The 11549-nt window shown below is 46.8% G+C and overlaps 1 protein-coding gene across 1 annotated transcript in view; it reads right to left on the reverse strand.

The window, feature by feature from the left end:
• The window catches only part of LOC130580620 (metabotropic glutamate receptor 8-like), a 55342-nt gene extending 52468 nt beyond the window's left edge, over positions 1-2874 (reverse strand). The window contains exon 1 of the mRNA XM_057378240.1: positions 2211-2874. Within this exon, the coding sequence (XP_057234223.1) occupies positions 2211-2720 (510 nt within the window). The 5' untranslated portion in view covers positions 2721-2874. The remainder of the gene's footprint in view (positions 1-2210) is intronic.
• Positions 2875-11549: the final 8675 nt, after the last annotated feature.

Consider the following 11549-nt stretch of genomic DNA (forward strand, 5'->3'; position numbering starts at 1 on the left):
ATCTTGACATACACCAAGATACAGTAAACGCAATTCCATGGAGCCTTTATGAGCGTGGGCTAAGGTCCAGGTYGTGGGGGCGTATCAGCCGAGAATTTCAGCCTATGTCTTTTGTCTGAGTACAACCCCAATTGGATTACATATCCAAGTTTCTGGAAAATAACCCTTCATTTCCTAATCCTCTTGACTATAACCATTGTGAGTGGTTTCTATGATGCGTCTAACTGAGAGCCTTATCCAGAAGCCTTTACTYATGAAGAGATTCACTTCTGAGAGGAAGGCAAAAACACATTTCACATGCCAGTCCACCATCAGGCATTGAAGGGTATAATTCATCTTTTTTTTTTACATTATTAAGAATATTTGTACAGAACCTATATTTAAAACTAAAAGAGATGTCTTCTCCTTTTGCCAGCAGCTGTGTTACATCAATTAAATGGGTAAATAAGATCTTTCCCCAGAGGGGATATCACATGATCCTCTATTGATTAAGACTGCAGTAGAATGTTATTTGCAATCTTATTGCATAATGTAAATCAGGAGGTAGCTGTCAAGGTTTCAGAAGACAAATTGCTGCTATCTTAGACAATTCATAGGCCTCTTTCCTTCTTGCTGCTCTTAATTCACTGTTAATGCATGTCTTACCAGGCTTGGTTTCTTAAATCAGTCTACAGAACCACATTCAACTCAAAACTGGCTGTAAGTTGTGGTCTGCATGGCCCTGCATTATAATGAGTATTAAAGTGATCATTCCATCTATCATTATTTCAGAAATATGCATTATTTAATAGGATAGCACAACTTCAAAAAAGGAGATTAGCTAAAAAATAGACACCTCCCACAATATGCAAGATGGTTCCCAGGAAAGACAAACCTCCCCACCAGGCACTACTCCAGAGGTGCTCTCCACATGGAACATTTTTTAAGTCTTACCTCAGTTTTGTGTACTTAATTTTCACAAGTAAAACATATGGCTAGAACTAATTCACTACTCTCAAATCTGTGCAGTAACTGCAGCTGAGCATCAAGTTTGAGACTGAAATTAACACCTGACCACAATCCAGCAGTCACTTGGCTCCTCCACTGAACTAYAAATCCATCATTATTTCCTTTGTGGGAAAACCAAAGGGAAGAACTAAAATCACCATTCAAATGACTGAAACACACTTTGCAGAGAAACTTTAAGAAAAAATGCCAATCTTTCTTCACTACTATTCAATCTGTTATAACAATTAGAAAACAAGTGCAACACTTTTCAAAATACATAACAGCAATATTAAACAATACCCAAATCTTCTGCATCGAAGTCAAAGAAAGAGTCGTTAAGTGGGTTTTAGTGGTTGTAACTTTGTATGAAATAAGCAAGATTTCTGAATGGATGAAAAGAACAGTGGGTGGTAAGACAGTAATAGATTCAGACGTAAGTTACAGTTGTGCTGTGTAAAGAAAAAAGTGCTCAACTTACCATCATCTGTTTGCCATTGSACAGGATTAAAAATTAAGTACTGACTGATCTCCTCCATCCAAACTGATTTTATTAAAATGCGYTCATCTTCCCATCTAACTTCGCAAATTTAAAAGTGGCATGTTTACTTTTCCGTTATTTAGAATGTCTGAGCTTAATAAAGTAATTGGAAAGAAATGCCAGTAGAATTATTGCCTAAAAATAATCTCTCACAAAGTGATTGTTATCACCTTGTAGAAAACATGGAGGAGGTTAAAATGTCAAGGAAATCAAAAATATTACAGTATACTTCATCTGGTACAATATGCACAGCAGTAGCACAAGATTATTACTGATATGTCTCTCTATGTAAGGAAGTTATCTGGTCCTCCAACAAATGTTTTTGTGTTAAAATCTTGTATTTCATTCTCCTGGAAATTTGGGAAATCAATCCCAACCAAGTCTTGATTAGCATAAATGCTCATATGGAGCAAATGTGAGTAGTAAAAAGGTAAGTATACAAATCCCTAAAGAGTTAAAATGTGCACAGTTTGCTCAGACCTTCCAGAGAAGCACTTGGCACCTTAAAATAGGGTCTGCAAACATTGCATTTGGTAATTTTTCMCCCCTTTGCTTTGAAAGGGCAAACCAGCCGTTTCAGATTTCTGAATGCGAAAAGCGTTCTTTGTTTTTTGAAAGTATCACAACACAACCACCTCACTTTTTCATTGTCCATTAAATTTAAAAGAAAAAAAATGCTGCTTACCTTAAAGAGCCTTAAAATATTTGCAACCATAATGGACACAGAACTTGCTGCAGCACCTATCACACCCGATATCTTGTCTGGCTTAGTGAAAATAGGTGGATCACCATTTGCACACTTCACGTCTGAACCATCTTTTTCTATCAATGCTTGCACAAATGTTAASGACTGCTCCAATGCATAAGTGTCCCTGGAACACGTATCAAGGATACGGACACCTAAGGTGATATTGGCAAGAAGATCAGGGTCTTTATTAATCTGATCAACTGCATACAGCATCGCCTCCAATCTGTGGATCCCCTTCTCCTTCTTGAGCTCCCCGCAAGGCACCCCTCTATCCCCTTTTGCATGAACAGGGAACAGTCCTCCCAAGATGATGTCCCCATCCAGTCGAATGGAATGGGCATATTCCTGGCCATGAGTTCTTTGCATCAGAGTGAGTATCCAGTAGAATTTGGCTGTTAACAGGAAGAAACAATGGCAGGAAACCAATCGTTTCCCTTCGTATAGCATTTTCTCTGAAGACGTTGTTGCTATCCAGTATCCAGGTTTTCTTCTTGCTAAAGGATGAGGCTGACCATTTGAAGCTGCACTTTCTGGAGGCTACCATCAGTGCCCAATAAGTAATATAGAACCATGTGGTTGGTAGGTAGGTAGAAAAAAGTGATCTCAGCAGAAGTACATAAAAGGTGTGTTACAAAAGATGTCCRCTGATGGAACAGGTTGACCAGCTTTTCTGAGGTGGTATTTCAATCACTCTCAATTGATGGTGAAGAGTATGGTAGTGTGTCTGGTCCTGGTGCTAAAAGGAGGTCAGTAGCTTATGTCCTTGCATTTTGCCCTACAGCTGAGGTACTTCTGGAAAAAGAGAAAAAAAATTAAAAAACAGTGAGAAATACCATTTACTTCAGCAGTTTTATACCTGTCACACAATGTATTTACTTTTGAATAGCGGTTACACCACCTAGGTTTTACTTTCAATGTTCTTTAAGTGAGCAAATCTCGGCCTTCAGTGAATTTGAACACCTGGCTGCACCGTACTATGAGCCAGGAAATTGATGATGCCAGCAGAGCAACAGCCGAATCAGGGGAACTAAACTTAGCTTGGTGTTCAGATTCTGAACCGTAACTCGTATTTATCTTCACATTGCATGACAYCCAGAAACAGACTTGATCCTTAGCACATTGTATTTTCTGTTTTGCTGCATTATTCTGTTCAACTGTGTTATTCTGAATGCTCCAGCCTACAAAAGTGCAATAACCACTTACACTCTCACTGCTGGAGAGGCCTCATTTATGACAATGGAGTAATCAGGGTGCCTGAATTTAAGTACGCTCTTCAGCCAACGCAGTACAAGCACATTCAATTCACTCGGATGTTAAACTGATTATTTCTCTAATGGAATTCACTTTTGGGCGGGCTAACTATATATCTAAATCTCCTTCAAGATGATGTCTAACACTAAATTATTTTCATGAAAAGGTAGCTGATTTCTCAATAAAAAAGAGCACAATATACTATGTTAGGAAACCAGCTGAACATCCAAAACTCCCTTTCCAACGTTTGACTTGAGCTTGAACATTAACAAGGTCTCTATTTTCTGCTTGCATTTGGACCACATTAAATAGGAACAATGTTATGCCTGCACTGACATTTGGAGAGATCCCAGTGATTTTAACGAGATGAGGATTTCGGCCTACATATCTAAACACCTGRCTGACTGTTATAAGTATCTCCAAATTGCCCACACTTTAATTCTCAAGTGAAGGTATTTATTTATTTCAATTCTTAACAAAATTGCACATGCCTGAATAAATTTTTAAATCTCTGAGGAGAAGAAAAGGAGAAATAATTTAACCTGATACTAGATAGGCACATTGTGGGCAATTGCACATGAACCAGTCTCTCAATACACCTGTTAAAGGCTATGGGAAGCAGTGGACATCCTAGGATACAATTCACCTGATCCTTTTCTTTACAGTTTTACTTACTACTAAATTGATCACACTGAAAAAGTGCCTATGTCACTGCCTATACAGAAAATCCAGGCATCAGGGTCACCTGTAAATACCTACTTTGTCCATAGTGATTTGATGGGCTCCTACCAAAAATATGGTCACACTGTAAGACAACTACAGACAAAACTACAAAACTTTTATACATCATGTGGTAACAAAATTCAAAATGCACTTTGATAATGCTTTAAATTGATAATCCTCTTCCTACATTTATTGTGTCACATGTTTCTCCCTAAATGATAACACTAAGCTCACAAAAGTTGAAGTACAGTTTTCCAATGATGGCTATTTGAAGACCTGAGAAAAAGTTTCACAGTGGAAAGTCCTTTATTGAATGTGGAAGTATCTCACRTAATTTCATAACAGAACCAGTTGAAAATGAAAATTTTAATGGGTGTGCATAAAATCATTGCAATTGAGCATACAGGACTTTCCATGCCTCTTGATATTTAGTTTTGCTTGAATTTGGCTCAGGGYTCAATCCAAATGAAACAAAGTCTGTGCTGTTTTATGTGATAATCCCATTGTACTCCCTTGGCTCTTTTTGGGCACACAGGTTACAAAGCTGCCCAGCTTCAGCTCAGTGAACCAAACTCASAGTCATTCACAAATCGAACAACTTGGCTCACACTACAGAGTGATTTGATCCAGGCCCACGGGATGTTCCTCACATGGTCCACACTTTAGAGAAAGGACTGAACTACTAACTAGCCACAATTATCTGTTGCTTTGATTGTATTAGTAGAAAAAGACAGTTAAGGGTTCAAAAAAGTAAAGAGTAGAAGTTGTAGTCAGACCTAAAATAGGTATGGAGGCAATTTTCTTTATGGTTCCACAATGAACTCATTAGTCCATCCATGCCTGTGACCAGACAGGGAGTAATTCACTAAGGGAATAAAAGATAAGACTACTCTCATTTGACAGTACATGGAGAACAAGAAAGCACCACTGAAAAAGGGAAAATATTCCTGAAGGAAAGAAACGCTGCTTTTTCTCWTTCTCGGCCGCAGGTTAATTCCTCACAGCCAAAGAATGCCCAGAAATTAAAGCAAGTGTCACTCTTTGTGCAAACAAATAGTGATGAATTCAGCTATTGCAACCCAAATTCTAACAACAATAGAAAAGCTACAGTGAGCCCAAGATCATCAGTCTAATACTTTATCTGGAACTGACTGAAAATCAAATGAATTGGCAATTAGCATTTTTCAACATTAGTCTTCCTAAGCATTAATTTCTTTCCCTCAGCTTGCATGGTTTCCTGAAGAAGTATGTTTCTCAGCTGCAAGTGTCCACTGCTTGTCTGTAAAACAGAAATAAAATTTTAAAGTGTTCTTTTTAAAAATTTAAGACCTTTTAGTCTTTTTTTAATGTTACCTAAGAAATAAAAGCTTCTATTATACTGCCTAATTTATTCATGCCACACTGCCTTTTATATATTGATTAATATTTCCTTTTACAGAACATTGCAAGTCTGTGTAGCTAAGCAGAAACTGTATGATCTAAATTAATTCCATTTTTATCAATGAATTTTAGTGAAAAGGCATAGGCCTCTGGGCTATAAAGCCTGAATGAACTTTTCTCATGTGCAGAGATTTTATTTGAARTAAAATTCTGTCCTTTTCCAATTGACCATAAAAATTTGAATTAATGCAAATATATTCTTGATTTACCAGGTTCCCCACTGTAGTAGTTGGTGTTCACTACAAGCTTGACTTCAGACAAGAAATTCATATATTTCCCCAGCACAGCTCGAGAGTAAGTGCACCACAAAGCCTCTCTTCCAGTCACCTTGTGCACATGCATCTCTTGGGTTTATTTCATTAAAAATATCTGGCATTATCAGAACATATTGCTATTTTTAAAGTCAGTATTTCAGCACAAACCTCCACTTGTTCTGCTAGAATATATATTTATTTTTAAACCTAAGGAGGCGGGGTACTGCAAGACAGGGGAGATGGAAACTTCTGCATGTAGTGTCTGGTTCTGAAATTACTTCCTTCATAAAATCATTCAGCTTTATCAGATATTTGGTACTCAGGGCTGCATATTTTGGCACCACACTGCCAGAACCAGCGCATCAGAATGATCCAAAGCCAGTCATTACTCCAACCACAGACTCACTGGACTGAGAGACAGGCTCATTATGAAATCTCTTCATGTTAATAAAAAGGTCTAAATAATGAGTTGAGYGACAGATAAAAACTTAAATAAATAAAAGAAATGTTTCTATTTCATTAATGAGTTTCCTGAAAAAGCCATCTTCAGCTGGCACTGAAGTCTTCACCAAAAACATGTAGAAAGATTCAATATGTTAATCGGGAAATACAGTTTTAAAAAATCTCACAATTACAGACAGCCCCAGGAGCAAGAAGTACTCTCTGTAGCATAAGCAGGATGGGCATTTTCCAGCTGACATTGCTAGACTGACACACATGAACCTTTTACTGAGGGACAAAATAAGGAKGAAAAATACCTGAGAAAAAAAATTTAAATTTTGTTTGAGCCAAAAAAATTAATTTGTCATTGCATTTAAAGCATGGTTGGAAATGCACTAAGATAAAAAAAAATATTCTGTGAATTAGGATAGGAGAAGTTTATAGAGTGAAAACCCATTCACAAAATATCAGATTGTTCAGTCAATACAAAACTGATCTGGTTTTACTGAATGAAAACAAAATAATGGCAATTTCCATTATTAAGTTCTGAGGAGGAAAAAAAAAGAACAAATGTGATTATTTTGATGTTTTACTACTGACACTTCCGAACTAAGAAAGAATTCTCTTGCTAACATTCATTTTGATGTTCACAAAAGTTGCTTCTTTCTCCTGTACGGCATTCCGCAATGAGCAAATACCTGAATTTCCACACAGAGCAGGCAGAGTTGCCATCTGCATACAGYAGCCCAATACATATGCAAGATTAATGGGTTTTGCTGACAACAAAAGGGAATTTGGAAAACCTTTGGCCTTGACATCGCAACTCCTAACTTACAAGAGAATTCTTCACTGATGTAAGTAGCCTTATCTACCTCAGCTCTTCTGTAATGGTTTGCTGTGCCCCTGCCACAGCGGTAACCCTTACACAATAATCAGGACTTCAAGGCGAATCACTCTCAGCATCTCGTTTACAGGAACTATTTCTTCCCTGTGCAGTCTGATATCTCCCCTCAGTCTGATCAGCCCTTTTTCAAATACCCCACTGCACCTGCCTTCACTTCCTACCCTGTAAATACCCATTAACCAAACAAGCTACCCTGTGAAAATCCAGCACAGGTCCTTCTGCTGGGGTGAGACTAAGAGTAGCCGATAATTTTTAAAAAGGAAACAGTATTTTCCTCTGCCCTTGGCTGGACTCAAAGCTGAATGAACCCCATCAGTATTAACACCTTCAGAGCAGGTTTCACCTCTGATCTAGCAAGTGATGATCAAGATTTTCCCAGACACCCTAGGAGAGCTTTTTCTGTTGTTTCTGCTTTTATTTGACCCTCTTCCCACCAGTCTCCCGCTCCCCAGCCGGCACAGCTGGGTTCAGAGCAGGCGTTGCTGGTGCAGCCCGGTGCTCTGCGAGAACGCCTCTGCCCCCAGAAACGCAGCCGCCCGCCGAAATCGTCCCGGGGCATCCTACAGGAAAGTCCCCCACTGTGTCCACGCCCGACCCYGCCGACGGCCCCGGCGAGCGGGCGAGTCCCCCAGGCAAATCCTCCGGGAGAGCCCCGCTCCGCATCCCGCTCTCAGTATCCCGCGCGTTCCGCACAGCATTCGGAACAGTCCCCCGCGAACCGCACCCGCGCCCTCCGCACGGCACATGGCAGCCAACTCCGCGAACCCGGCACCGCACCCCGCGCACCCCGCACAGCACTCCGCACAGCTCCGGGCACCCCGCACAGCACTCCGCACAGCGCTCCGCACCGCACCCGCACAACACTCCGCACCGCACGCCGCTCTCTGCCCCTCCGCCCCTCTCCGGCCGCCTCCNCGCCCTCCGCACGGCACATGGCAGCCAACTCCGCGAACCCGGCACCGCACCCCGCGCACCCCGCACAGCACTCCGCACAGCTCCGGGCACCCCGCGCAGCGCTCTGCACCGCACCCGCACGGCACTCCGCACCGCACCGCGCCGGGCACCCCGCACAGCACTCCGCGCAGCTCCGGGCACCCCGCACAGCACTCCGCGCAGCGCTCCGCTCCGCACCGCACCCGCACAACACTCCGCACCGCACGCCGCTCTCTGCCCCTCCGCCCCTCTCCGGCCGCCTCCAGCGCACACCGCCGGGAGCGAGCAGCCGGCCACGCACCGGCTTTCCCCGCGGTTCCTCCGTGCTTTCCCGGCTCATCGCGTGCTCGGCACCTTTCCCRGCCCCAGGAAGGGCTACCGCAGCCAGGCCGGCCCCGCCCAGCGGAGGGGCCCGGGGAGCGCCCCCGGGCTGGGCGAGCCGGCTCTCCCCGCGCAACTCCGCGACCATCGCCCATCACCGCTGCGCTTCTCCCTTGAAGGGAGCCCCCTATTGTTCTCCACTTTACTTAACCGAGCGATTTATTATTTTTTCTCTCTTCCCAGGCTCATCCATACCCCAGCTGGCGTGTGCTGTGAGGGATTCCGGCACAGCCTCGTCGCGGCTCTCCTCGCAGCCTCGCTCCTTCCAGAGAGCGGCCGTAGGACGGCTTTGAGCTGCCTCTCGCCGCGGCCTTGCAGCCGAGGCGGCCCGTGGGCGGGGGACGGCGGGCACATGCGGATCTTCCGGCGGGAGCGGAGGCTCCGCCGGTCCCCTCCGAACCCTGGTCCCCGGCCGGGAGCACAGCACCTCGTCAGCGGCGATGCAAAACACAAGCGTCGCCTTTTATTTCCAGCCGCCGGTGATTCCTTCCTCTCCTTGCATCAACTGGTCAGCTTTAATGCGCTTCTGCTCCCCCCTTGATGCAAACCTAAGTCTCTTTTAATGAATCCCTGGTCCCAGAGGTCAGAAGCTTGCAAACTCCAAAATGCCAACGCTGGATTTCCATGCACTTTGGGTCATTGATCGATTTTTATTACTTGAGTTGTGTTGTGCGGGGTTTTTTTGGTTTTTTGTTTTTTTGGTTGTTTTTTTTTTTTGGCTGTTGCTGTTGCTGTTGGTTGGTTTGGATTTTTTAACTGTATCACACATTCACCTTCCAACACTTCTCATTCCCGCAACCTGCACATGCCAGCGCTGGGGATGCTGCTCCAAGCTGAGCACAGTTAAGCCCTTGCCTCGTGCCKGTGCAGCCTCTCGCCTCCTTCCTCGGGGGAAAGAAGCCCCCGGAGCCCAGCGGGGATCCTCCCGTCCCTTCCCTCCCCAAGGACGCGGGGGTCTCCCCTGCGTACCAAAGGAGGGTGGCACTCGCCCGACCCGAGCCCCGCAGAACTTGGCGGCGGCGGGCAGGGGCTGGCCCGTCCCCCCGGAGCAGCGGCAACCCCCTCTTCCCTCCTCGCCGGCGAAACGTGAACAAGGCGGCGAGGAGCGCGGGGGAACCCCCCGTGCCCCCCTCCCCCCGGGGGTGGGAGAAAATCCGGCTAAGGCGGCCAGGGGAAGACCTCACTGCTTGGGAGTTCCGAGATTCTCCCTTTCTGTTCGCTGCCGTGACGGCACCGTGCCCGACATCTCTTTCGTTAGATCTGATTGGGGGAGGATATCGACAATAAAAATGATAAATAATTAACGCAAAAAAAAAAAAAAAAAAAAAAAAAAAAAAAAAAAAAAAAAAAAAAAAAAAAAAAAAAAAAAGCCCCCGGAGCCACGAAGTAGGTGAAGAGGGTTGCCCAGGATTCCCAGCCCAAAAATTTTAAGTGAGGCAAAACTCGCATTATTTGCCTGCTCCACTCTGCTTAAAATAAGAACTAAAGACGACACACACAGATACACAAATACCTTGATCGAAAAGAGTTGCATATCCATTTTACAGTGGAAGTCCCTGGAATTATACTCGGTGTAGATCGGGAATAGCATGAGGTAATTTCTGTACAAGCCTCRTCTCAGACAGCTTCACCCAGCAGCGTCAGCTTAATATGCGAGAGCTCAGCCTGGGACAGGTATCCAGGGGAGCGGTTTCAGTCGTGCTGTTTAACACCCGTGAGCAGCCAAGCCGAACCTGCTTCACTGACTCCTTCCTCACTTCTCCTCCCCTCGCCTAAAAAAAAAAAAAAAAAAAACACCTCACAAGGTAACTTTTTGGGGTCAGTGGCTCAGCCGCCGTGACGATATCAAGCCTTCGCTGTCTCGCCGCTCAGTCGCAGCGGCTGACACTCGCACCGGCCCGGCCGAGCCGTTCGTTCCCAGCCAAGACAGAAAACACCCCAGCCCCCGCCCCCGGCCGGCCCCCGCGCCGGCGGAGCGCTCCGCGCCAGGAGCCCACGGCTCGGAGCCCCCGGGCGCCGGAGAGAGCGGCACAGCGCTGCCTGCGCTTACCGCGGCTCTGGCGGGACGGGACGGCACGGCACGGCACGGCACGGCACGGGAGGGCTCAGCTCGGCGGGGCGCGGCAGGGAAAGGCTCGGCGCAGCGGGGCGGGCCCGTAGCCACACTTGTAGCTGTTCTTGGTGCTGAAAGCGGCGGTGCTCCGTGGCACGGCCGGGCAGGACAGGGCAGGGCACGGCGCGGCACGGAGCGGCTCCACGTGAATCCCCAGCTGGTCGCGGGCTGCGGCTCCGGGCCCGCCCGCCCGCGGCCGGCACCGCCCTCCTCCGGTACGCCCGCTCCGCCCGGGGCGCGGTGCCCGGCCAGCATGTGCCGCGGGATTTCTGAGCACAGGGAGCCGGGAAAGGATCAGGCTGTGGCAGTGGGGGAGCGGGAGCAAGGAAGGGGACAAAGAGGGGGTCACCGGTGCGGGCTGGGTCTGTTTAATGCGGTCTCCCTCAGGGTGCGGGGCCTCCATCCCCATCCCGCCTTCCGCGGGCGGCGGAGTCGTGTCCCCCGCCATAGGATCGATGGCACAGAATAAGATCCCCAGCGTTCTTTGTCCCGTCCCCGGTTTTGGCTGGCAGCTAGGATGCCGGGCGGTGGAGTCCCCATTTATCCCCAGGCACCCGGGAAGTTTCGGCAGCGCGGAGCCAAGGCCATCCCGGAGGGTAAGGGACACAGCCGGGAGTACCTCGCCGGAAGGCTCTGGAAGTTTGCTCCTCTCCCAAAGGCTCTGCCCACCACACCACCATTGCACGGGGAATGGCCCCGCCGCCAGGCGAGAGCGCCCGGGCCGGCCCCGCAGAGCCGCGGGAGCACAGCCCCGGCGGAGCCGCTCCGCCCGCCCGGGAGCGGCCGCCACAGCCTCGGTGAGAAGGTTCCACCTCGAGGGCGCCGCCCGCAACTGC

This window comes from Malurus melanocephalus, unplaced genomic scaffold (assembly GCF_030028575.1).
Source record: "Malurus melanocephalus ecotype Western Australia unplaced genomic scaffold, MMel_1.1 scaffold_11, whole genome shotgun sequence".
Lineage (NCBI taxonomy): Eukaryota > Metazoa > Chordata > Aves > Passeriformes > Maluridae > Malurus > Malurus melanocephalus.